Raw genomic sequence first — 27393 nt, 5'->3', positions numbered from 1 at the left:
AATGCACGGTTGGCCCAATGACAGGCTTGGAAGGTCAGAAAATTCATGCTTCTGTAAGTTAAGATACTGCCCACTCATTCACCAAGTGAGGCCAACACACAAACTTCACTTACTTTTCAGTTTTCACCTTCGTTTTTTACATTACTCATATATTTAGAAACTTTAGATCCATCATTCCTTAGCCATTTTAATGATCAGTGTGAATGTTTTGCAATTATAAGACAATCGGTGAACTACTACTATTGCCTGTTCGTTAATCGTTATTATAAGATAATCTCTATTTTAGAAAATATAATAGTTTCTTTATATGGACAACTAATAATTGATTCACATATTATAGTAAGAATTCATCTCTCAATTTTAATGTAATTGTCGGTGGCCAAAAAACAATTTCAACTTCCCCCAGTGAAATATGTATTTTTAACGAATATATAGTTCACTGTGTGTATTAATTATGATAGGTTTTAAAAAGTATTTTCTTTTGAGTTTTGATCGAAGTTAATGTCGTTCACCGTACTACTTGGCTAGCCCCAACATATTTGGGTGGAATTTAAGTGTCCACCTTACTACTCTGACAATTTCATTTAAATTTGGGAGGTCTGCGTCAGATTTACCCACATTTCGTCGTGGTGCAAGATATACTTATAATTGAAATAAGTCGCAAAATAGAATCTAAATATTAAATCTCTTTAGACTAGACTTGACTAGACTGTCCACACAAATATCTACAACGCTTATAGGTTACAACAAATATATTATTGTTGCATTAATACTTCTAGTAATTAATTAATGAACAATTATATCTACAAACCCATGAACCAACCGAAACAGCATATGATTATATATATTTTACACTCCTTGAAAATAGATAAAGATAGCACATAAACAACATTAAAAATAGCAAAGATTAATGTAACGTACTAAGGAATTATAACTTTTAATTACCCCACACGCATACAAAAACGAAACATATCCATTAAGTCCTTGACATGATTTGGGCTTTGAGAGAATTTTTCATCACTACCGTGAAGGCGTAAGTCTCAGTCGGGTCGGGTGGAGAATCCGGAACCGGGATCCATTTAAATGAATGGATCATCCTAGCAAGCATCAAGTTGATGTGTAGAATCCCCAAAGACCAAGCCGGGCAGATCCTACGACCCGCACCAAAAGGCAACATTGTAACACCACGTGTCCCGGTCCAGTCAGCATCAACACCGTCCCCACCGGTTAAAAACCTCTCGGGTCGAAACTTACCCGGATCCGACCAAATCTCCGGGTTCTCAGTAACCCAAGCAGTGTAAATTTCCACATATGCCCCTGCCGGAATATCGTACCCTCCTAGCTCCGTGTCTTTCACGGCGGCGTGAGAGAGAAGAAAATGACCAGGAGGATGTCGTCGGAGTGTCTCTTTCACAATGGCTTCCAAATAAGGCATTTTCGCCACGTCATCTTCTTCAACGACGCCGTTTTTGCCAACAACTCCAACAACTTCCTCGTATAGCTTCTCTTGAATGCTTTGGTCGGTCACTAGATGAAGTAACGCCCATTCTAGCGTCGTTGCACTCGTGTCCGTACCGGCCGAGACAATCTCCGAACACAACGTCACTATCTCTTCATCTCCAAGCTCACCACCTCTCTCGATCAGGTTCAAACCAAACAAAGAATCCACATAAGCTGCACCAATCGGACTAACCATCTCTTCATTAGGACTGTCCTTTGCATCAACGAACTTACGACGGTTTCTTATCAATGGCACGAGACACTCGAGCTGCGTCTTCCTCAGCTCTCGCGCTTCTCTTACTTGACGCCGAAACAACGGAGTGAAAACCGGCAAAAAGTCAGGTAATGTCGGAGAAGTTATAAGCATAACGTCCTTAAGAACATTCTCTATGTTCTTAATCTTTTCCTCGCTGATCTTGGCACCAAAACAAAGACAGATCAAGACGCTACAAATCGTTAGCCTACATTGGCTCATAACCTCCACGAAACCTTTCTCAACATTCTCCGTTTTGATCCTCTTCATATGATTCTGCATAGCCCAAGTCCGAATCCACGAGCACTGCTTCACTCTCGGCGCGGTCACTAGCTCTGTCACAAAGTTCCTCCTCAGAGTCCTCCACAAAGATCCGTACTCAGCCGAGTTTATAGCGCATTTCCCGACACTAAACATGAGCCGGATCGGCGAGTCCGGAGGCCGTGAAGCGAATGTGGGGCCACGTTGGACTAGTGCCTCGTGGATGAGTTTTTCGTCCGTGATGATAATCATCGTACGTTGTCCCATTTGCATGGTGAATATTGGACCATACTTTTTACGTAGGTCACGCATTAGGAAGACGAAATGGCGACGTTGGAGTATGACTTGGAGTAGGTTTCCGACTAGAGGCCATCCTTTTGGCCCCGGTGGGATGTTCAAACGACACTGACTACTTCCGGCTGAAGAGTACCGGCGCCACCATAGGTTGATGAAATAGAGAGCGAACAAGAATATGATAACGTCGGTAAGATTCATGTTTGTTATGATTTGAAGAGAGAGAGAGAGATGGGAGATAAATAAAGAAGAATGTTAGATTAAGTTTATAGTGAATAGAGATTTTAGGGTTCTTATATAGAGAAAGTATATGTATGGGTGGTGAAGTGAATCTGCCAACTAGTAATTGGTCTCACCAACCATCTGATATCTGTGTGCATTTACTTCATACTGTATATAATTGGTATATCTTTTACTACTATATAATTAGATTTTTACCTAATTATACTTAATTTTCAGTATGACAGTATTAAAGATCTGTTTTTGTTTTTGTGAAATATTGATCTAGCTAGTTGTGTTTTCCATAATGATATATATTTAAGGTGTATATATATATATGTTCATAGGGGACACATTAGTCATCGCATATTTTCTTCGGCAACATTAATTAGGGGGATGCAAACTTATTTTATCTTATATATTTGCAAGCGTCTAAGTCTTTTTATCTATAGACTTTTTGTTGCTTAGTATAGGTTTTAGCTTTTTGAGAAGAAAACAAATAGTTGATATATTTAAATGTCGTCTAACACAAACATAGAAGCTACTTCATTTCTCTGTTTAGTTTATCTATCCTAGTGAAGTTCCTATTTAAAGAAGAGAATCAATTGCAAAGAAAGATGATAGAAGTTAATAGTTAAAATTACAAATTAGAAATATATTTATTTTTCAGGTAAATAATTTCAGAATCTAAAAGTTACTATGAGTAACTATTCCAACAAATGTTCAAAACTTCTCCCATATTAAAAGAATATTATGCTAATAATAGAATCAATAAGACAATAACAAGAACACTCACTATTCGAATATTCGTAAAACCCATATCTTATACTAGTTGGTCCGTGTCAAACTGTCAATAGACAGAGAGAAGCCTCTGAGTCTTTAATTACTCTCTGTAGAATTAAACAGAGACGGGTGGAGGTTAGTTGGCCAAGTGTTAATGTCTTTATTGGCTCAATTTCCTTTTTATTTTTTTTTAACTTTCACTTGTCTACTTTTCAAGTCATTGTTTAAAAATACAGCGAGATCTTCTAAAATATACTCAATTGTCTGAATTTTACATGTAGCATGTCAAAATTAATGTTTGTAAGGTACGTGGGCATTGTATACGTTCCCAATTTACAATGATTCATTCCGAGTAAATTATTTCACCTACTTTTCTTGTTATATATACAAAGGACTATATTCATTATACATTTCATGAAAATAACTCTCAATGTTTAAACTTGAAAGCTAGACATAAACCCCAACGAAAACAGAGCAAGCCAACAGATAGAAAAACAGAGGAATCACACACTACGGTGATCAAAGCTCTCTGGCTGAGCCAACGCAGACTACCAAATATTGTTACTATTCATCTTCCTTGTATCGTTGATTGCGTTGCTTCATTAATAGAGAACACGTAGTCAGACGGCACTAACCCCTGATTGTAGTTTAAAACATTTGTGAACGTTGCTTGTTTCGGAACCAGGAGATCATGATCGTAAATTCGTAACTCAACATAGAAATGATTTACGAAATTGTAGGCCTGTCTTTTGGATGATCTTGAACGCAAAGAAGTGCGATGTGAACGAAGAAGTAGTCTTCTTGACCCACGAGTCAGCTCAATACTTCACCAGGACACATAAGAAGCAGAAAAAAATGAGCAAACTTCTAAAAAGTGAAAAGAATAAGGAAGCTTCTAATAAAAATTCCAAAAAAAGGAAAGTATGATCTATTAGTAGGTTTTGTAATATCAACTTTATTAGATTACTAGATATGGACCCGTGCGTTGCACGGGCTACCGGTTAAAATTATCATTTTTAATTTTTATTTTTTTAAGTTTAACTAAAATTATATTAAAATATGTTTTAATTTTATAGTATTTTAATTATTTTTTAAATATGGATTAATTATGCATGTGCAATACAAAATACTATTTGTAGTTTTGTTTTTTATATGTTACAGTATGATATTTAATAAATGTTCATATGTGTATTATTGAATTTTAATAAATTATCTAAATCCATCGGAAGAGTGTATAACACTTTCTAATTTCAATGTGAGCAAGATGGAAACAAAATTGTGACAATATGAGACCGTCTATATCCACATCATGTAACTTTACTTGATAATATAAGAAATCCTCAAAATAAAAAGACAAATTCACGAATTAGGGAATATTCACTAAATAACATAACACTAAAAAACAATTAAGAAAATAATATTAACTATACAATGTCTATTTGCTATATGATTTTTGTCAATTTTTGGCTCATATTACTCATGAGTTCTTCGTTGTTTTTTTTTTTCTTTTCTCTCGCCGGCGAAAAGTCTTAAATCTCTCTTTTTATCTCATTAGATTTCTCTTATTTTTGCTCGATCTCCTCTTTCTTTTTTTTTTCTCCCTCTTATTAAATTTTTTCACCACCATATTTTTTTTCTTTTTCCATATCATTATTTCTCTCATTCGTCGGGCATCACCATCGAGTCTCACTACTCCGACCCATCAGGCCACCACCACAATTGAATCTCACAAGTATCACAATTGATGGTGATGATGATTCCGACCCACCACCTTCATCAATATTTACCGCCACCACCACCAAGCTTGAACCACCATCATCAACACCAACACCACCATTACCGCATATTCACCTATTTCCCCAATTGCTCTTTATTTCTCCATCTTCTTTATCTCCTCCGACATCGGGTCGAGCTTCTTCGACAACAACTATATTTTATGTTCATCGCCGTTCATAATTCTTAATTTTTCTTCATCGCCATATATTCTTATTTTGTCTATCTATCTATTTGTTTATCTATAGAGGTGAGTATTTAGAATCCTTTTTCTTCTATGATTAATAATTGATTTTAAACTTTCTTTAATTATTATATTATACAATAAGATTGTATAAGTTCATACTTTTTTAATTTTAAGAAAAAATAATCGTTTTCTCTTAGAATTAGTAAATAATTTTTTAATTTCTATTTTTATTTAATAAGATACATATAGTTTCCTTATAATTATCTTCTTTAGTTTTTTAAAATTGTTTTTATAAGATATATATGTATAGTTGCCTTATAATATTTTTTTTCTTAAATTTCTATTTTTATTTCATAAGATACATCTAGTTTCCTTATATTTATCTTCTTTGAATTTTAGAATTGTTTTATATAAGATATATACGTATAATTTTCTTATAATTTTTTTCTAAACAAATCTTTTTTAACACTTGTCAAAATATGACATCGATAAATTTGACACGTGGCACGATCCTATGAATTATTAACTTTGAAAACCATACTTTATATAATAAGATTCAACTAGTTGAACTTTGGATCCTATTATACAATCATGTAGAAGTAAGCCAAGATTTTAAGGTGTTTGATCTTCCAACTCCATTTGCGCATATCCAACGATTACATAACCCTCATGAGATCTTCACAGGAATCATCTCTTGTCCTCTGCTCTCAGTATCTTGGTGCAGCAAACTCCCCTGTGAAAACCGGTCCTCCGTCAATCCCCTCACTGCTTCGCCTGCTCAAAGATTCAAAAGAACATCATCAGCCAAAACACTCTCAGGAATTAAAGAGCTTTTAAGTTCAAGATTGATTCCGCAATGTGATACTACATTGGCCAATTCGTAGAGTTACACTAAAGGTTCAAGCATTTTCAGAGACAGAAAAAGATTGTGGTCTGATTCTAACATAAAACGAAAGAGCATCATCTTTGTGTGTTTGTGTACTTCTCTTGTTCTCATCTCAGAGCAGACAGATAATGAGAAAGAAGCTTTGTGCAGACTATGAAAAGACTCTGTTTTTTTCTTTCTTCACTCTATTTTTTTTTTTTTTTTTTTTCACTCTATTTTTTACCTGAGAATAGATGAAAGTTCCTAGAATTGCAATGGCAGCACCGAGGGCATTGACAGGTTTAACTGGGTTTTGGAAAATGATGATTGAGGCGACAATGACTGAGATCCGCTTCATTGTGTTTCCAACGCTAAATGTGAGTGGTGAAATCTGGTTGAGGGACATGTAGGAGACTTGATTATACAAATGGTAGAACACACTCTGTGCCACTACCCACCTGAATTCAAACATTTAGAATCAACTACCTTACAAGGTTTCAAATCAACTTTTTTGAAAAAAACTTATCTCTTTTGCTTTGTACAAGATCAATAGATAAAAATTACCAGACGAAGTTTGGTCCGATTTGGGAGACGGCGTTTTGCCAACCAGCAGCCCACATTTGGGGACCTTCCACGGCAATGGCGAAAGGAGTAACAATGAGAAGAGACATCATAGATAAGCAAGCATAGTAATTCATCCCACTCACTGACTTCCCCTCCATCCCCTTCTTTGAGAATATGTTACGAAACACAAATGCCAAATTCGATATCATAGCTCCCATAAACCCTGAAAAAACCAAGAAACACCCTTTTATTTACATCTTGCATAAGATTGTATTGACTCAAAACACTCTTCATTGAATGACAACAGCTTTTTAAGGCACCAAATGGATGTTGTTAATTACCGATCATATTGAAGTTGAGCTCCGTGACTGCAGCAAGAGCACATCCTCCAATAATGGGTAAGAGGGAGAGGTAAACAGGTAAAGGGAATGCCTCGCCTAAGAAGAGGCTTGAGACAAGGACGCTAAAGGCTGGCTCACTGCTTTTGATGATGTGTGTGAAGGACACTGCGACTTTAGACATACTCACTGTCGCTGCTACATGTCCAATCGTATGTGCCAAAGCCACCTGAACAATCAAAATCATCATCACACAGCTCTATCAGTACACTTAATCTAAATTCACAAATTCAGCTTCCAAATTACAGAATCTACAGTTTTCATCATAGAGCTAATCAGACGAGCCCCTTTCAAGATCAAACACACCTAAAGCAAGACAATTTATGAAGCAACAACACTAATGAAAGTTAAATCCTTTACCGGGAACAGAGTTTTCCAGAAATCGAGATCGGTTTTAGGAGCTTCTGCAACTCCAGTGACCCAAGAGACAAGCATCATCAAAGAGCCACAAGCAAGAGAGAGCGTCGAAGTTAGCCACGGGTAAGGAAAAGCATTCAAAACCTTCTTGTTGTAGATATTGAACACAACGTTCAATGCCCACCAAGTCGCGAAGTAGATCCCAATCTTCACCTTCTGTCCCGATTGTTCGTCAGGAACGTCGATACCGATTTCAATAGGACGAGACCGGTCAGCCTCGTAAGCTCCAACCCTAAAAACACCACTCCTCTGCGCCGCCGCCAAAGTGAAATTCGACAAATTCTGAGCTGATAAAAGAGGTTTCTGAGGTAAAGGATTAGGCTTTTGGAAGTTTCCGATAATGGGTAAGGGAGAAAATCGAAGCTTTGCCGGAATTGATCGTCTTACGCCGGCGATTGCGGTTAAGGAAGATGAAACCGGTTTAATTGAAGAAATCATCGGTTCTTAATTTGGGAATTACAACAACTGGGTATTGGTGTAACCGATTGATCTCGGAGAGGGTTTGATTGAAGAAGTGATAGAATGAGAAAAGAGTCGTTTGTTTCTTGGGAAAATGGAAGAGACAAAGAGAAGGTTTTTATAGGGTAAGGAAGGAGGTGAGGGCAGAGAGGAGGGAAAAGTATGGGTCTTTATTAGAGGTATGCGACAAAAGAAAATTTCAGATTATGTTTAATTACGTAAAGACCCTTAGATTTGTGTCTATTCGTGAGCTCTATGAGATTGGTCTTTAGTATTTACGTCTTGTTGGCTGTAGCGACTGTCCATGAGCTAAGCTAAGCATCCGTGTTTTGATAAGATGAGACTGAAATTAAAATAAGAGTTAATGATTGGTTAAGCAAAACCAATTAATTCAATTCCTTGCACTTCTATTTGGTCTTACCTTTTTAGGGTTGCCACACACAAAATCATAGCTTAATGAATAATGAAGCAATTCTTTTTTGGAAACATAAAGAATTAGTTGCATTTGCATCTAGATTGTTAATATATGATAGCAAAAACACAAACGTAAGTATAAACGCTAACAAATATATGTGGTCTTATTATACCAATAAAAAGAGAATGGTCTCATTCAGTATACTAGACAAAGCATTGATCTATGTTACTATGTAGCAAAGTAATTCTAAGGAAAAAATTAACCGGTCACAGAACGATATGGATATATAGATCACCATATAAATGCGATCATATAAATTATGTGATTGAATGAAGTTTAAAGAATTGTAGAATCAATCTTTTTATTTTGTGGATTACCAGTAAGTAATTAAATTGGTTTATATGATATACATAAGAATTATGTGTTAAAGTGTATTATGAACCGTTGAAACGAAACTTGGTCACATGTGTTGTGAATCGACGTTGTATCTCCGGGACGTAACGAACGTGAACTTGGATAGAGATTGAATCGCGCACGAGAGCACTTTCTTTAAAGAGTATTTCGACCCTTCTCAAGCCTTGGGTTACACGAAATCCCTTCTAGGATAAGACAATCAAAGTTCTCTCTTGTTCTAGGCTAAGACACAAGAGAAACAAATAGAGCTTTTGTGTTTTGTTTTTGTGTTTTGCACTAAAGATTAAGACAATCTTTAGTCTCGTGATCGCATTTTTTGTTTCCCTTATCTTCACTGCGTTATGAAACACTTTATTGTTTTGGTCGCCTACGTCAAGCCAGTGGAGCTTCGCTTTTTGCTTTAAAAAACCTTCCTCAAGTTCTGATACATGTAGCCATGTTCCATATGCTGCAGCTTCTTCATTCACTGCATCAACTGTTGGATTTGCTAGAGTAGCCTCCTGCTTTTTACAGAGCTCAGTGTGTGCAGCCTTTGTTCTTTTAACTAGGTCCCCCAATCTGTCTCGACTTAGTGCTCTGATGTCTTGCTTCAGCTCCTTTAGTTTTTTCGTGAATCTGAACATGGCGGATGTGGAGTGGAATAGAGCCTCTGAATTCTCCCAGTGAGATTGAATTAGAGGCAAAAATTCTGGCATATTCGCAACTGAGTTGACAAATTTGAAAGGTCTTCTCGCTGAAGTCGTCCCCATGTTTAAATGAGTTCGACTCCGCAAGTGATCCGAGCACCCTCCTGCCTCGAAGACACAATACGCTTGTGGAAAACGATGCAGCCAGACATCGTTTATAAGAACTCGATCTAGCTTCTTACATATTAACCCCTCGTCACGTTTATTGCACCATGTGAATAATGGACCATGGGACCCCATGTCCGTCAAATCACAGTACCTTACAACATCTTGAAAATCTCGCATACCCGGTGGAAGAGTAGGTGCATGTTCAAAGTCTGAATGTTCCTCCCCATCCAAGATCTCGTTATAATCTCCCATTAGTAACCAAGGTTTATTTTGGAACATTTGAGAATCATGATGATTCCGTAAATCTTCCCATAAACTTTTCCTTTCTTCAGCTAAGTTTTTTGCGTAGATGAAAGAGCAAAAGAATTCCTCTGTTTCTCCTTCCAACAACACGGAACATGTGATGATTTGATCACTTTTATAAACTGGAGTTAACCGTACAGTAGATCTCCAGAGTACCCATATGCGACCCAATCGATGATACTCATAGTTTGCCATAAAAGACCAATCTCTAAATGTAGAAGATGCTATACGAACTGCTTTCTTTTCCTTGACTCGCGTCTCTAATAGGCAGCCAAATTGCATTTCTTCATTATTTATCCAGTTACGGACGACGGAATGTTTAATAGATTTGTTGAAGCCGCGCACATTCCATGAGAAGCTCGTCATTTAAAGATTTTTTCGGGGAACCTTCTTGCTCAAAATAACTGGGAGGATATCCTTAGTTACTTGAGTCGAAGTTTCCGATGTGGCCTTTATCTTTTTCTTAGAGATGCGTGCTGAGGGAGCCCTTCCTCTTCCCCCTTGCTCCGTATCTTCTTTCTTTTCTATTTGTTGAGACTCTGTTCGTGTCATAGTTTCCCCTGCAGTCTTTGTTGCATCTTCTAATGAGTTATTATTCTCTGAAATTTCTCCGTCCTCCTCATCTTCTTCATCAATACTCAGAACTGCAAACTTTGATGCCGACACAATCGAAGTGGATTGCTCTGTCACACCAGAATTCTTTGCCGGACTTCTACCTGCCTTCGATGGAGATACTGTGGACCACTCAGTTTCTGAGTTTGCAGCAGCCTCCTTTTCGGCCTGAGGTATGTCACTTTCTAACTTTTCTTTGTCAGTTACTTGTTCTGCTTCCAGCCCTTGCAGGTTGGATTCCAGAACTGTAGTGACCTCGCTAATCGGTTTTGATTCAACTCAAGAAATAAAATGTGAAGATGGGACAGTAGCTGCAACTCAAGAATTGATAAAACAAGAAGCGGTCAGATTTTTCTCAAGTTTCCTAGGCCACACGCCAGAAGATTATGAGGGTATATCAGTTGAAATGTTAGAATCGCTACTCCAGTTCCGATGTAGTGACGAAAACAGAGCAATGCTTGAGAAAGAGGTCACAAATGAAGAAGTCAAGAAGGTACTTTTCTCGATGCCTGCAAATAAAAGCCCGGGACCAGATGGTTATACTAGTGAATTTTTCAAGAGTGCTTGGCCGGTGATAGAAAATGACTTCACGGTGGCAATCCAATCTTTTTTTAAGAAGGGATTTCTACCTAAAGGGGTTAATACAACTATCCTAGCGTTGATTCCGAAGAAAGAAAATGCTCAAGTTATGAAGGACTACCGACCAATATCCTGTTGCAACGTCTTGTACAAAGTGATCTCAAAGATTCTAGCAAACCGGTTAAAAGATTTGTTGCCACAGATCGTCTCCTCAAACCAAACTGCCTTTGTGAAAGATCATCTTCTCATGGAAAACGTCCTACTCGCATCGGAATTGGTTAAGGACTATCATAAAGAAGACATCTCACCCCGTTGTGCGATGAAGATAGACATATCCAAAGCCTTTGACTCGGTTCAATGGACCTTCTTACTCAACACACTACAAGCCCTGAACTTCCCAGAAAGGTTTATACACTGGATCAGACTTTGTGTAACAACAGCAACTTTTTCGGTACAAGTGAATGGTGAGCTTGCGGGTTTTTTTGGCAGTGCTCGGGGGCTAAGGCAGGGATGTGCTCTGTCACCTTACTTATTCGTGATTTGTATGAACGTTCTATCTCACTTAATCAACAAGGCAGCGGCGGAGAAAAAATTTGGTTACCATCCACGGTGTCAAAACATTCTCTTAACGCATCTTTGTTTTGCAGATGACCTTATGATTTTTGCAGAGGGGACAAAGAGATCAGTGGAGGGTGTTATCACGATCTTTGATAAGTTTGCGAGTATTTCTGGCCTGAAAATAAGCTTGGAGAAATCTACCTTATACATGGCTGGGATAAAACAAAGCACGCAGGAAGAGATTTTGCAAAACTTTCCATTTGAGGCAGGCTCTCTACCAGTGCGGTATCTCGGGCTGCCGATAATGACCAAAGCAATGACAAGCAACGACTACCTACCTTTAATCGAGAAGATAAGGAACAGAATCAGTACATGGACAAGCAGATTTTTGTCGTATGGGGGAAGACTGCAGCTCATAAAGTCAGTTCTTATGAGTATCACAAACTTCTGGTCGTCGGCGTTCCGGTTGCCGGGAAAGTGTATGAAAGAGGTAGAACGACTTTGCTCCGCTTTTCTGTGGAGTGGCCCAGATTTGAAATCGCATAACGCGAAGATAGCATGGCAAGTAGTTTGTCTTCCTAAAGGTGAAGGAGGCTTAGGTCTCAGACCTCTAAAGGAGACAAATATAGTTTCTGGTCTAAAATTAATCTGGAGACTGCTTGCAACCAAGACTTCCTTATGGGGGCAGTGGATTCATAAATCACTAATCCGAAATAAATCATTTTGGGACATCCGTGAGTCATCTCAGCAGGGTTCATGGATGTGGAGAAAGATTCTCAAGCTCAGGGAGACAGCAAAAAATCTCCACAAAATGGAAATCAAAAGTGGAAGAAACACTTCATTTTGGCATGACAGATGGTCTTCCATGGGGAGAATGGCAGACCTGCTCGGGGATAGAGGGTGTATTGATCTTGGGATCACGAAAAACTCAACGGTGGAAACAGTTCTAACCACTCATCGGAGAAGAAGACATCGAGTGGACATTTTGAACAGAATTGAAGCAGAGATTGAAGGAGCAAAATCGAAACAGAGAAATGAGGTTGATGATGTACACCTATGGAAGTGTCGGGCTGGTTTCAAACGCAAGTTCCTAACATGTGAAACGTGGAGACTTATTCGAACCGAGAAACCTGCTTGTGAATGGGCAAAAGCCGTGTGGTTTTCGCAAGCCACACCAAAGTTTGCGTTCATAACTTGGTTAGGAATGCATAATAGACTTCCTACGGGCGACCGGATGTTGAAATGGAATCAAGGGGCAGACACTTCCTGTGCTTTCTGTCAAAACCCGGTGGAGTCAAAGAATCACATTTTCTTTCACTGCAGCTACTCACATCAGATTTGGAAAACACTTACTAAAGGGCTCCTTGGGAACCACTTCACATCAGATTGGGACCTACTTAGATCGTTAATCTCTGGCACTGCTCTTGAAAAACGCTACTTGTTGCTCCTAAGATACTCGTTTCAAGCCACGGTTCACTCCATATGGAGAGAACGCAACAATCGTAGACACGGTGAAGACCACATCCCAGCTCCTCGCCTTGGCCAAATGATAGAGAAAACCATTCGGAACAAGATCTCTCTCCTCCGCTGCTCGGGGAATCAGAAGTACCAAGACCTCCTCATTATTTGGTTCTCTACTCGAACTTAAGTTTGTAAACAAATGCCAAATCTATCACCTTCAAAACTGAAGCACTTGATGTAACACTGGTTTTTTGTATGAATAAATTTTACATTCATTCAAAAAAAAAAAAAAAAAAAATCTTTAGTCTCGTGAATCTCTCTTTTCTCCTCTTCTTCTCTCACTTTGACACAAGAGAAACAAAGTTTATATATGGTTCAAAAGTTGTGACGTACGTTTGCAACCGTACGTTTAAATAATAACCATAAATTGAATAGTTGCAATGGTTAATTTAATAACCGTCGGTTTACACTTAAATTTATAACATTCCTCCCCCATTTAAGTGTAATCTTTGATTCACAAAATTAACAACACATAAACCAAACTCATGCATAAATGTAAATATCGTAACGATTGAATTTACATCTTAGTAATATTACACATTCCAAATGCTCGAGAATCAAGATGTCCTACGGATTGAATCCTTCAACTCATTTTGAGCACATGAAGATAATACACACACGAATTCACTCACTACTCTAAGTGTTTATCCTTGACACTATTATAAGCCATGTGTCCTTATCCTTTCATGAGTGTGTACAAAGCCAAGTCCGAGCTTCTTGAAGCGGCTACACTTCACACCCATATAGGTAGATCTTTTAATCTTGCACCTGCAAAATGCAATTTTCCAAAAGATCTATTAAGAAGAAAACTTCAACCTAACCTTTTCTTGCAGATCTAAGCACTTTCTTTGGGATGATTTAAACTAGTGCTTCAATCTCTAAGTGTGGGCTTTCCGCATTGAATTCAGCCTCTAACGTTGTATTAGAGGGGAATTGGGTATCCCACCATTAGAGATTTCAAATGGACTTTAATCCCATCCCTTTAGCCGACTTGATCACCAAGTCTCTAGCTAGTCCTTTTGTCAAGTGATCCGCTAGATTTTGCTCAGACCGAATAAATCCTATAGTAATCACACCATGAGTGATCAGCTCACGTATCCCGCTATGTCTCAAGCCTAGGTGTCGCGACTTACCGTTATACACTTGGCTATAAGCTTTAGCCAAAGTAGCTTTACTATCGCAATGGATAGAAATGGGTGACACCGGTTTCGGCCACAATGGAATCTCGGAGACTAAGTTTCTTAACCATTCCGCCTCTCTCCCTGCAGCCGCTAATGCTACAAATTCCGATTCCATAGTAGAATTTGTAATACAAGTTTGTTTCTTTGATGCCCATGAAATGGCACCTCCCCCAAGTAGGAACACCCAACCACTTGTAGAAGAATGATTTTCCTCGTTGGTGTTCCAACTTGCATCCGAATATCCTTCTAAGACCGAAGGAAATCCAAAATATGACAAACCATAATTTATGGTTCCTTTCAAGTACTTGAGCACCCGCCTTACAGCTTGCCAATGATGAGTACTAGGATTACTAGTATATCTACTCAACTTTCCTACCGCATAAGCTATATCCGGTCTAGTGCTAGTCATGGCATACATTAAGCAACCAATTACTCGTGAGTACTCGAGTTGTGATACCGCTTGTCCCGTATTAGGCATAAGCTTCACGCTCGCATCCATGGGAGTGCTCACGGGAGAACAATTTTCATAATTGAACTTTTTAAGCACTTTCTCAATGTAATGTGATTGAGTTAAAGATATTCCTTTGTTCTCACGCTTGATTCGAATTCCAAGAATCACCTCCGCCTCCCCCATGTCTTTCATGGCAAAATTTGATGATAAGAACTCCTTTGTAAGTTCTACTTGTCTAAGGTTGGTACCAAAGATCAACATGTCATCAACATATAAACAAATGATCACTCCATTACCGGAATCATCAAATTTGCTATACAAACACTTGTCCGACTGATTTAATTTAAACCCATTTGACAAGACAGCCTCGTCAAACCTTTGATGCCACTGTTTAGGTGCTTGCTTTAGACCATATAATGACTTTACCAACTTACACACCTTATGTTCATTACCAAGCATAACAAACCCTTCGGGTTGTTTCATATACATCTCTTCTTCCAAGACGCCATTTAAGAATGCCGTCTTGACATCCATTTGGTGGATCACAAGGTTATGAATGGATGCCAAACCAATTAATAACCTTATAGAGGAGATCCTAACAACCGGAGCATATGTATCAAAATAATCAATGCCTTCCTTTTGTCTAGAACCTTGAACAACCAACCGAGCCTTAAATTTGTCGATCGTTCCATCGACTTTCATCTTCTTCTTGAAGATCCATTTGCATCCTAAAGGCTTGCAACCAGGTGGAAGATCCGTTAAGAACCACGTATTATTTCCCATGATGGAATCCATTTCATCATTTACGGCTTCTTTCCAAAAAATAACGTCATTAGACGTCATAGCCTCACTAAAAGTTCTAGGTTCATCATCAATATGATAACAATATGAGTATTGGAAACCAATCTCATCTCTTGACCCTTCAACTAAGTAAAGTTGAAAATCGGGACCGAAATATTTTTCGATTCTCCCTCGTTTACTCTTACGAAGCGTAGGTGACTCGTTAGGAGGAACGAACATGTCGTCTCTTTCCTTTGTTCCACTTGAATTAGGAATTAAATCCTTTGGTCTAGGTATCGACGAGAAACGATTCTCATCAAATATTGCATCTCTTGACTCAATTACGGTGTGAACCGCTATAGAATCATTAGGTTCTATGACATAAAACCTATATGCCTTGGAATGCAAGGCATAACCAATGAAGATGCAATCAATACCTCTTTCTCCCAAAGTCTTAATCTTTGGTTGGGGTAATCTAACGATCGCCCTACAGCCCCAAACTCGAAGATAGTTCAAGTTTGGTTTCTTTTTATACCAAAGTTCATATGGAGTAACTTTGTTCCTTTTGTTGGGAACTCTATTTAATAAATAACAAGCCGTTAACATGGCTTCACCCCAAAATCCGTCACTTAATCCCGAGTAAGATAACATGGAATTAACCATTTCTTTTAGAACTCTATTTTTCCTCTCGGATATACCATTTTGTTGTGGCGTATACGGAGCCGTAGTCTCATGTATTATGCCCACGGACTGAAAATACGTAGGATCATAATACTCCCCACCTCTATCGGTGCGTAACTTCTTAACCAAGTCACTATGTTGTAATTCAACCTCGGTTTTATAAACCTTGAATTTATCTAAGGCCTCATCTTTAGCATGTAATAAATACACATAACAAAAACGAGAATAATCATCTATGAACGTGATGAAATATTTCTTGTTTCCTAAAGATGGTGTAGCATGTAAGTCACATAAGTCACTATGAATAAGTTCAAGCACCTTTGAATTTCTTTCAATGCTTTTAAAAGGTTGTCTAATTATCTTAGTCAACATGCATGTTCTACACTTCTCTATATTCACGTCAAAAGTAGGAATTAATCCTTCTTTAGACATATCAATCATTGTTTTATAATGCACGTGGCCTAATCTTGCATGCCATAAAGAAGTATCATTTTTGCTAGAACATGCCATGTAAATAGAATTGACAACTTTATTAATATTAAGCATAAACATGCCATTACAAAAGTATCCAAATCCAACAAAGATACCACACTTAGATAAGACATACTTATCTGACTCATACACTTGTTTAAATCCACACTTATTTAAAACACTACCGGAGACTAAGTTTTTCCTAATTCCGGGTACATGAATTACATCATTAAGATCAAGAGTTTTCCCGGAACTAAACTTTAACACCACTTTTCCACGACCTAGGATAGGAGCGGTTGACTCGTTGCCCATATAAAGTACGGATCCATCTTGAACCGGCTCGTACATCTTGAACCAGCCACGATCCTTGCAAACATGTATTGTTGCACCCGAGTCAATCCACCATGCCACCTCATCATCCTGCACATAGAATGCCTCAGCTATTTTTGATACATAATACACTTTTGAGTATGAATCAAAAACAGAATTCTGACCTTGATGAGAGGATGGGCCTTGATCCTTAGACCCTTGCCCAAAACGGTTTTGTTGTGTTTTATTCTTATCCTTTGCTGCCCGACAATCACGTTTGAAGTGACCCGGCTTGTTACAAATCCAACAAACGCTCTTGAATCGTTTGTTAGATCCATCATTGGTGTTGTTAGTAAAGGGGCGCTTCTTCCCCTTGTTCTTTATTTTAGAACTCCCACTCTCCTCCATCATATTGATTGAAGAAGTTTCAGCCTCCTTATCTTTGGGTTTTCCACCCTCTTGCACCCTTAGAGATTCCTCTATGCGCAAATGGCTACCAAGTTGTACAAGAGACAACTCTTCCTTTTTGTGTTTTAACATGCGCCTAAAATCTTTCCACGAAGGCGGCAACTTGTCGATGATACACGACACCGAGATGGATTCATCCATCTTCATGTTGTGTTGAGCGAATTGGCCTAGGATGCGAAGTAATTCATTGTATTGCTCCATTACCGGCCTTGAATCGGACATCTTGTAATTATTAAAATCACTCACAAGGAACTTCTTACTAGAAGCATCCTCGGCCATGTACTTCGATTCCAACGCATCCCATAGTTCCTTTGCGGATTCGACATTTTGATAGACATCAAAGAGAGAATCAGACATACCGTTGAGAATGTGGCCACGACATATGTAGTCATCGTTTTCCCACTTAAGTTGCTTCCTTGTCTCCTCCACGGACTCGTTCTCACCATTCTCCGACACGGTGGGCATTGGCACACTTAGAACGTGAACCACATTGAGCGTTGTGAGGAGAAAGTGCATCTTCTTTTGCCATCTTCTAAAATCAACTCCTTCAAACTTATCCAATTTGCCAAACTTTGACGTCATCTCACGCACAGAAACATTAGCATTGTTCACCGTAAATACTCTTTAAGATTGTTGTGAATCGACGTTGTATCTCCGGGACGTAACGAACGTGAACTTGGATAGAGATTGAATCGCGCACGAGAGCACTTTCCTTAAAGAGTATTTCGACCCTTCTCAAGCCTTGGGTTACACGAAATCCCTTCTAGGATAAGACAATCAAAGTTCTCTCTTGTTCTAGGCTAAGACACAAGAGAAACAAATAGAGCTTTTGTGTTTTGTTTTTGTGTTTTGCACTAAAGATTAAGACAATCTTTAGTCTCGTGAATCTCTCTTTTCTCCTCTTCTTCTCTCACTTTGACACAAGAGAAACAAAGTTTATATATGGTTCAAAAGTTGTGACGTACGTTTGCAACCGTACGTTTAAATAATAACTATAAATTGAATAGTTGCAATGGTTAATTTAATAACCGTCGGTTTACACTTAAATTTATAACAACATGTGAGACAACTTCATTAATTTTATAATGTTTGATGCTAACTCTCATAAGCTTTCCTTACCGCCAAAACAAAAAATGTTTATAATTTAAAGAAGCATACGCCAGACCAAACATTATTACTATTATTTTTCATTTATTAGGACTTCATATTACATTTTACTTAATCTTTTATTTGGAAAAATTCGAGAATACTTGACAGATTTCCAATAACATTACTCCTCATGATCAAGGATTGTGGTAATAGTTTAATTGTTGACAAATCATCACTACACTCATACATCCCTGTTATCGTACGATCGACTCTAACGTGTAAACCATCATAGTATCTACCAATATTATGAGAACGAAAATCAGTTGTGTTGTCCGCTAACAATTTCAATTGTTTCAGCGTATCTAATATATTTCGAGACTAATAATTGATCAAAAATTTGGTGCGACCAGAAAAATCAAATATTGTGATTTAAGAGGTTGGTTTTAGAACCTCAAAACAAGGTGACAAAAGATTTTTTTTTTTGATGCATATCGAGTTGATTTCACGATTCTAAAAATACCACTATGAAAAATGCACGCCATTGTTGTCCTAGATATGTCTTTATAGTTTCTCTAACTGGTGCAAGATCGGAACTTGCTGTTATGTTACACTTTTGGATTGAAAACCCCGAGTTCATGTTGGGTCGTTGCGTGACTGAGCTGTTATCACGTTGCTTTGTCCAACCAACGGCTTCCGTGCCTCAATTTGACAATGTTGAAACACTGCTGTTGTATGTCCACAAATTATATCTACCGTCCCGGGTGATGTAGCACTCACGATAAAATTGCCTACCCCAATGAGCGTATAAAGTATCTTGATACGCATCAATACGGCAACGGTGAATGACTATAGCGTCAGCTTTCACTCGGAGAGCTACGCTTGACTACAAATATATGTTTGAGAACTTCTGTGAGATTATATAGATTGAAACATATGTTCAAATTTTAAATGCTAATCAACTATGTACCATAATAAAATGTTCTTTTCAATGTTTTTTTTTGGTAGTTTAGATATGCTAGCCTTTGACCCAAGAAAAGAAATATGGTATATATATATAGAGATGGGTATTTAGTATATACGTATTGTTGGCCGTAGAGAATATCCATGAGCTAAGCTAAGCTAACTTAAGCATTCACATTTGATATTAAAATATGAGTTAATGTTTGGTGAAGCAAAATTACTTAAATAATTCAATTCCTTGTATTGTATGAATGCATTTATGACCAAGAAACAAAACCATGTTTTAAGTCAAAATTGGGTTTTTGAGGTTGACCAAATATATGTTGGAGCAGCGAAGGTTGTTGCCGACTCTTTGGCTAATCAAACTCTAATTTCTTATGAAGTTGTTAGTTACGTTGATAAAAAGAAAAAAAAAAGAAAAATTTAGCAAAACATATGTTAAATATAAGCAAAAGATAAGTAAATGTACAATTTGGTTTAACGTTTATAGTTTTTTATTGGCAGTATGAATCAAATTTGTCTCCACTATATAAAACAAATTGAATTTCATCATCTTTCAAAGCTGTGGATTTGTTTTAGATATTTACAAAAAATTAACAGATATCTAAGTTTGGTCCATCATATTAACTAATTATTTTTACAAAACTATTAAATTTAATTTACTAAATATTAAATATGAACACCATGAAGCTGAAAACATAGCAAATATTCATTGTGGTTCATTGTGGAAACACTACAAGAAAACATAGCAAATTCCGACAAACCAAATAGTCGGAAATTCGTCGGAAATGGACGTTTCCGACGAATTTCCGACTACACCCAGTTTGTCGGAATTCTCTGGTCGGAAAACAATATTCGTCGGAAATTCGTCAGAAATTTCGGTCGAGATGAGTTATCGGAAAATTCGTCGGAAATATTTGTCGGAAAATCGTCGGAAATGTTCGTCCAAAGCCCGTCGGAAAGGTGTCGGAAATGTCCGTCGGAATAGCGACGGAAAATTTTCCGACTATATCCCGACGGCATATTCCGACGCCATTCCGAGGAGATTCCTAGAAACGACGCCGCAAGATTGAGTACGATTCCGACGATTTTCCGACCAAAATCGTCGGAAGTTCGTCGGAACGTTCCGACGAATTTCCGACAAAATATAATATAATAATATATTTAATAGTTTCCGACAAATCGTTTTTTTATTATTTTCCGATTAATTTCCGACGAAATATTATATTTTATTAAAAAATATATATTTATATTTTATTTTTAATTAATATAATTAATTAAATTAAATAATATTATTTTAATTTAATTGTAATAATTCAATAAAACAACACACAAATATTATATAAAAACATAAATAAACATAATTAAAATAAAATAAAATTCACCACATAATATAAAAAACATAATTAAACATTAATAAGTTCTTAAACAACTAAAAATTATTACAAACGCGAATATTATATATTATCAAATAGATTGTCAACGTTGTTTGTTTCATTTTCATTTCCGGGTTGATCTTGGCGAGAAGGCGGAACGAGGTCGGGATGAAGACGGGCCATCATATCCATCCAAAACTTACAATCTTTTAATTGAATCTTCAACTCTTTCATCTCGGCTGCATTTTCTTGACAATTCACGTGTGCATGTGAATATGACGAACTTCCGCCCATGTCTTCGTCAAACGGAATGGAACCGAATCCAAATCTACGTCCTTTTTTAACTTCAACTTGCTATTATAATGAAAATATTGTTAGTAAATAAAACATATTATCTAAATTATAATATTTTAATTACTATTAGTTACCGATCGGAAAATATCGTTTTTTTCTGCTTGGGTGAGTTGATAATCATCAGGCGTGTCCTCATGTTGACTCAATTGTGTGAGTTTCTCTTTCTCCATCTCCCGACATCGACGAGCTATTGCCTCAGCTTTTTTATCAACAAATGTCCCGTCCGATTTCCGTTTGTGAGTCTCCTCCATGAATGTCACCATATCGGGAAACTCACCGGTTTCGGGGTTACGCTTGCATTTAAAATATTTATTAGTTAAAAATTTACAATAAAATTTATTATAATGCAAATTGAAATGTAAAAAATTTAAAGGTAACCACTTTAGAATTTCCGACAAATTTTCCGACTAATTTTTTCGATCAAGTTGTCGGAATTTCGTCGGAACATGTGCAGTGAATAATCACGTGTTTACCTAGTTTTTTCCGACAAGTTTCCGAACAGTTTGCGATGACATTGGACTGACGGAATTTTCCATGGTTTCCGACAAATAGTTCCGACGAAATTCCGACGAATTGTTAATCGTCGGAAAAGTTTTTATTTTTCCGACGACTTTCCGACGAAATATTATTTTCTTGGAAGTTTGTCGGAAATTCCCCGGAAATCCGTCGGAATTTGCTATGTTTTCTTGTAGTGAAACTAAATTCATTCATAGCATATTAGCATGGGAGAATCCTTTCTCTGAACCATAGGGTTTATGTGATTACCTCGGGAGTGGAATATATAAACTTCTTGTCGAGACCGGTAAGCCATTATAAACCATCTTGAGTTCAACATCTCTCATCGTAAAAGAAATGACTACGAAAGTGGAGAAGGCTATTAGGAAACGGAAAAATGTTGAGAGCTTTGTGTGGACCGCCATTGTAAGAGAATAGAAGAGTTTGTTTTTCTCTCTCTTCAAGTAAGTTTGGAGAAAATATGAGATTGAAAGAAAACTTCAGAAGTCAAAAAAGGATGAGATGTTTGGATTTAATTCTCTCGGGATCTGGCTGTCTTTTTAAGGAGACAAAACGAACATTAAATTTATTTGAGTGTATTTTATTATAATTACCACTTCAGATCGTTCATATACATATACTGTCAATTTGAGATTTCCTTGTTACTACATTATATTTCTGTGCGTTTCTTTTAGTATTTGTATTTGTAAATTTTACAGTAATAAAATAAATTATCATCTTTATTATGCATGAATCATTTTGTATTTATTTGCACAAATTGTTGATATGTTCGTGGCCGGCCCAATGTAATTATATGCCTAAAGTAGGAAATTTTTTTTTTTTGCCCAACTAACACATAAATGTAAAAAATTCACAAAAAACAGTTATAAAGTTTTGAACTCGGGACCTGTTGCCTACTAAAATAAGACACTGCTGCTACACCACATGCATCTTTTTCAGCAAATGACGCCCTAAAATTAATAATATATTTTTGGTGCCTAAAGCACAAGCTTCAACTGCTTTAGCTCAGAGCCGGGTCAGTAATCGTCAATTGTTGATATGTTCGTTTCCCTTTGAATAAAATTGTAGTTACAGATCTTATTCATTATATTACATCCTAATCGAAATTTTAAATAATAATTGATATATTAGTATATCATCTATAATGATGGTTGTAATTAGACGATACGTTTTCTAAAAGAGTTAAGTGTAATGTGGCATCTTGGTGAGTCAACACAAAGAAGAGGGCATGCCTCGTTGGATGAGAGTATCTAAATCTTTGTCACCACGGCCACTGCAATTAACGACCACCTTGGCTCCATCGCGCAGAGTAGGAACGAGTTTGTCGAGGAACGCGAGCGCGTGAGACGCTTCCAGTGCCGGTATTATTCCCTCCAATCTGCTTAATCGCATGCACGCTGCAGTCGACAAGATATAAGATTAATGTTTTATGTAATAACAATTCTTGTAAAAATTATAAAGAAAACATTAGTAGTAAGTAACTATAGAGGTACGTACCTTGAATGGCTTCTTCGTCTGTTGCTGTATAGAACTCGGCTCTGCCAGTTTCTTTCATGAAACTAATCTCCGGTCCAACTCCTGGATACTCTAACCTACGACCATGTAATCAAGCATCTGTCAATATATTACGTCAATATAATACTTCTCTTTGCTATATACTTGGTTTTCAAAATTAATTTTACCCAATCGCATATTATTCCCAGCTTGGAATTTTGATTCAGCCAGGAAAAATATCCGGTTCAATCAGACCGGTTCATAGCTGATCAGGAGACGTGACTTGCATATGCCATATTGCATGTGATAAACGTTATTTTATTAAAAGGACGTGCAAAATAACTTTTTTTTTTTAACTTGTACAAGTACAAATGTATAAGACGACTTCAGATATTATATCGTATAATTTTATTAACGATGCATCAGCCTCTATGACTACACTTTCTTAACAAAAAAAAAAACACACACTCAATGACTACTTTATGTCTTTATCACATGGTAAATTTAGAATTTCTATGTCAAGGCTTGTAATTCATTTATTTAAAATAAATTTAAATGGAAATAAATAATTATGATATCTACTTAGACTAATTTATTTTCAAATGATTTTTTTTTTTAAAAGAGATTAGTTTAGTTTTTCCAATCGAGATGATTAACTCAGATCATCTAGTCGAGGTTCCTACCAAATCTATATTGAGATTATAACTATAACACTTACCCAACTCCTACGGAGTGTGGTTTAAGTATCTGTCCTTGATCATCTTGCAATAAATAGCTCATGGAACCATGGTATACACCAACATCTCCAACGGCCAAAGTAGCTGAATGTTTCCCCGAATCCAGACCGAGCCCCGCAGCCTCGATACCGACTAACCGCACATCCTTATCCCCAACAAACTCATGGAACAAACCCAATGCGTTGGAGGCACTTCCCACACAAGCCACCAATACATCAGGCTTACCACCCCAGAGTTGATTGGCTTGCCTTCTTGTCTCTTTCCCGATCACAGATTGAAACTCACGTACTATTATCGGATACGGATGCGGTCCTACCACAGTACCCGATAAGTAGTATGTGGTATATAGGTTTTCGACCCAGTTTCGAATAGCTTCTGAACTTGCATCTTTGAATGTTCCTTCCACTGATTTCACCTTTTAAGATCGATCAATATATAAAACGAATTTTAAGTTCTGTATACATAATTTGTTTTACATTTAAAACTCATCTATTTAGAAATCAAACAAAATTTAGTGTTAGTGATGATAATTTTGGTGACATTTACATAAAACTTTTTAATTTTATTGTTAGATACCAACATTTTACTTCCTTTACTAATAATATTACGGTAACTATGTTGCTCAAACACTTTATCGCAGGAATGTTACTTGGTCTACTGAAATTTTATAATATAATTAAGTATATTTTAAAAAGGGAGTGGTCCCATATCTTATACACCATAACTTTAAAACTGAACAAATATTCAAACACAACATATGTTAAAACATATAACAAAGTACTGTAAATACTAAAAATGTTGTTTTTCTTAATGCTTTTTTTTTTGGATAAATTAAAAAAATTTCTATATGCTGCGAACCGGATCCGGTTTTGTTTGGTTATGAGTTGAAATAGTAATCGCAAGTTACCTGAGCACCAAGGAGTTTCATGGAACGTACATTAAAGGATTGTTTCTCTATATCAGTAGCTCCCATGAAAACGGTACACTCCAAGGAGAGCTTGGCACATGCAGCCGCTGTGGCGACTCCATGTTGTCCGGCTCCAGTGGCCGCCACCACACGGCTGCAACCAAGCCGCCGGGAAATCATGGCCTGAGCGAGAGCATTATTGATTTTGTGAGACCCACAGTGGCTAAGATCTTCCCGTTTCAGGTATATCTCAGGTCCACCTTCGATGGTTGGAACTATGTTCTTGTAGTGTTCGGTTAGACGTTCGGCGAAGTAGAGAGGCGTTTCTCTTCCTACGTAGTCTCTTAACGATGTGGTAAGCTCCTCCTAGTTATAATTAAAAATAAAGCAATTATGTTTTATTTAAACAATGTTTATTTCCCTAAACAAAAAAATAAATATCCAATTGCAATTTATTTGAACTTGCCTTTTGGTTTTGTTTTTCTCTTTTATTTGCAATAAGCTCAAAATATGAGAAAAACCAACCTGAAATTCGTGATCGCTCATAACAAAATTAAATTCGTCTTCAAGTTCTATCAGGCGAGACATCAATGTCTCCGGTACAAACTTCCCACCGAACCTCCCGAATTTACCGTTGCCGTCACCACGAAGAAACTGCCTCTTGTCGGTTCTTGTTGGGACCGAATCCAACGATGGACTTCTATTACGGCTGATTGCGTTGATTTCACGGTGGTAGCGTTTTGTGGAAACGTCGCAAACAAGCAAGTGTGTCATATGGTGGTTTCTTGCTGGAACCCTAGGAAGTGGCTGCCCTCGTACCTGGATTTTACCGGACGACATGTTTGTCTTTTTTTTTCAGAACACTGGTGTTATATATATATATATCTGAGATTTTCTTAAGGAAACATTTGTTTTGATGAGTTCTTTTTATATAGTCCAAACGAACATGATTTACTTGACATATAAAAATAAAACGGGTTTGATTGTTTTTTGCTACGCATCCATTTGACTCAAATGATTGGAGTTTATACATGTTTAACACGGTATTGCATTTGTAGTTTTGTACACTAGTCCTCTTGATTTTTAAGAAATATAACTTTATCAACGAGATAAATACATGTAATTAGTATTTTCCATGGAAATCATTAATTTTCATTTATTTATATAAAAAGAGAGAGGGAGACTTAAACCTAATGTATCCTCCGTTAACCCAAGATTCTAACTTATTATAGATGTGAGTAACTTCTTTGACTAGGAGTTTTCCGAAATTTGTTACGGGTAAAATTTGTGGCTAATTAGGTGGCTTAGACATAGTGTTTGGTTCTGACTAAAAAAAGAAGCATAGTGTTTGCACACAGGGTGTAATGAATCTACTATCTTGCCTTAAACCATGACCACCGTGCCACCAAAATAAATAAGCAAGGATTGACATATTTTCTTTAGATGTGAGATCTTAACAAAATCAGTACATCACACACGGATGGAATTATGAATGTTAATTTCTTTGATCTTTGTGCGTTTGAAAAAATAAAGGACGATAAGTGCTATCAATAACAATCATATTTTCGGGAGAAACAAAAAACAAGAGGTTGGTAACTGCATGTTCATTAGTTTTCATAGTGTTTGAAGATAAGGTTTTAGACTTTTCTTGTTTCCTTTTGCCACCTTTAAATTGTGCTCTGTACTAGGCTGACGTATAAAGCCAGATTCATTATTTTAAAAAAATAACATAATAATTGTTTTCTCAGATAATTCTGATTCAGGCATTGAAGTTAGGAAATTGCTTCGATGTCCCCCATCCTTTTGTAAACGTATTAGTGACAGGAGCTTATGAGAGAAATTAAAAGCATCATTATTTCCTTGAACTCTAAATCATGAATCCATACATTATTCTTCATTTCTGATCTTTGTAAACTCTCATCCCTATAATAAGTCTAAGAGCTTCTAAATAACGTTGTCCAATTAATTCAAAATTACGTATTTTAACTATAATAAGGGCCTGGTACATGTTACGTGTACGTGAAGGAGTCCCACTCATATCAAGTCTTCGTACTAGAAGGGAAATATAGCTTTGCTTTTTCAGTTGAGCTACTTTGAAGGTTGTCAAAACTTTGTCGAATTAATTTAAATTTCGTATTTTAAACAAAAAATAAAAGAACTTCTAATTTATGAGGAGAGGATTCCTAAATCTATCTACATGGCATCAGACTTACTATGACTAATCACTATCTCAGATTTTCTTGTCCTTCTTTTCGTTACGTCAATTTTTTTTTTTCGTTACATCAAATTCATGCCCGCTATTCAACGTAACACCTCAGATGCTCTGTCCAACCTATACATACCCAAAAAATATCCCCTCCTCATTGTTGATATGTTGAATATGACCGAATTAGCATCTTCAAATTACATCACATGGCCTTGTCTACATGTTTCTCGATGGCCATGACCAT

At 37.0% G+C, this 27393-nt stretch overlaps 4 protein-coding genes across 5 annotated transcripts; all 4 read right to left on the bottom strand.

The window, feature by feature from the left end:
- Positions 1 to 741: 741 nt before the first annotated feature.
- LOC9325944 (cytochrome P450 77A3) lies at positions 742 to 2638 on the bottom strand. Its single transcript, XM_002889834.2, has one exon. The coding sequence runs from the start codon at positions 2507 to 2509 to the stop codon at positions 977 to 979; it is 1533 nt and encodes a 510-aa protein (XP_002889880.1). The 5' UTR covers positions 2510 to 2638; the 3' UTR covers positions 742 to 976.
- A 3123-nt stretch (positions 2639 to 5761) lies between these two features.
- On the bottom strand, positions 5762 to 8106 carry LOC9325943 (glucose-6-phosphate/phosphate translocator 2, chloroplastic). The gene is made up of 5 exons (XM_021015278.1): positions 7458 to 8106; positions 7041 to 7266; positions 6700 to 6922; positions 6380 to 6593; positions 5762 to 6044 (listed from the first exon to the last, which is right to left on the bottom strand). The coding sequence occupies exons 1-5, from the start codon at positions 7950 to 7952 to the stop codon at positions 6033 to 6035; spliced, it is 1170 nt and encodes a 389-aa protein (XP_020870937.1). The 5' UTR covers positions 7953 to 8106; the 3' UTR covers positions 5762 to 6032.
- A 12910-nt stretch (positions 8107 to 21016) lies between these two features.
- On the bottom strand, positions 21017 to 21569 carry LOC110225029. Its single transcript, XM_021013553.1, has 2 exons — positions 21364 to 21569; positions 21017 to 21289 (listed from the first exon to the last, which is right to left on the bottom strand). Exons 1-2 carry the CDS (start codon positions 21550 to 21552, stop codon positions 21017 to 21019), a joined length of 462 nt encoding a protein of 153 aa, XP_020869212.1. The 5' UTR covers positions 21553 to 21569.
- Positions 21570 to 22825: 1256 nt separating this feature from the next.
- LOC9328714 (tryptophan synthase beta chain 1) lies at positions 22826 to 25890 on the bottom strand. 2 transcript variants are annotated; one of them, XM_021014271.1, is made up of 5 exons: positions 25469 to 25890; positions 24974 to 25309; positions 24018 to 24451; positions 23303 to 23397; positions 22826 to 23202 (listed from the first exon to the last, which is right to left on the bottom strand). In XM_021014271.1, exons 1-5 carry the CDS (start codon positions 25781 to 25783, stop codon positions 23015 to 23017), a joined length of 1368 nt encoding a protein of 455 aa, XP_020869930.1. In that variant the 5' UTR covers positions 25784 to 25890; the 3' UTR covers positions 22826 to 23014. The 2 variants fall into 2 exon arrangements, with proteins under 2 accessions (XP_020869930.1, XP_020869929.1); XM_021014270.1 differs by having other exon boundaries at positions 24944 to 25309; positions 25469 to 25887.
- Positions 25891 to 27393: the final 1503 nt, after the last annotated feature.

Source organism: Arabidopsis lyrata (assembly GCF_000004255.2).
Source record: "Arabidopsis lyrata subsp. lyrata unplaced genomic scaffold ARALYscaffold_1, whole genome shotgun sequence".
NCBI classification, from domain to species: Eukaryota; Viridiplantae; Streptophyta; class Magnoliopsida; order Brassicales; family Brassicaceae; genus Arabidopsis; species Arabidopsis lyrata.
This window is presented reverse-complemented; position numbering and strand designations above follow the sequence as displayed.

Excerpts from the sequence above, each read along its gene's own strand:
- LOC9325943 (XM_021015278.1), bottom strand. The coding sequence starts at position 7,952 with ATGATTTCTTCAATTAAACCGGTTTCATCTTCCTTAACCGCAATCGCC. Across the intron at positions 6,923-7,040 it reads GCTCAACTTCAATATGATCG|GGTTTATGGGAGCTATGATA; the intron begins GTAATTAACAAC and ends TGGTTTTTTCAG. Across the intron at positions 6,594-6,699 it reads ATCGGACCAAACTTCGTCTG|GTGGGTAGTGGCACAGAGTG; the intron begins GTAATTTTTATC and ends GTTTGAATTCAG.
- LOC110225029 (XM_021013553.1), bottom strand. The coding sequence starts at position 21,552 with ATGGTGACATTCATGGAGGAGACTCACAAACGGAAATCGGACGGGACA. Across the intron at positions 21,290-21,363 it reads AAAACGATATTTTCCGATCG|CAAGTTGAAGTTAAAAAAGG; the intron begins GTAACTAATAGT and ends TCATTATAATAG.
- LOC9325944 (XM_002889834.2), bottom strand. The coding sequence starts at position 2,509 with ATGAATCTTACCGACGTTATCATATTCTTGTTCGCTCTCTATTTCATC.
- LOC9328714 (XM_021014270.1), bottom strand. The coding sequence starts at position 25,783 with ATGTCGTCCGGTAAAATCCAGGTACGAGGGCAGCCACTTCCTAGGGTT. Across the intron at positions 23,398-24,017 it reads CCACACTCCGTAGGAGTTGG|GTTAGAGTATCCAGGAGTTG; the intron begins GTAAGTGTTATA and ends ACATGGTCGTAG. Across the intron at positions 23,203-23,302 it reads AGACGAAGAAGCCATTCAAG|CGTGCATGCGATTAAGCAGA; the intron begins GTACGTACCTCT and ends TGTCGACTGCAG.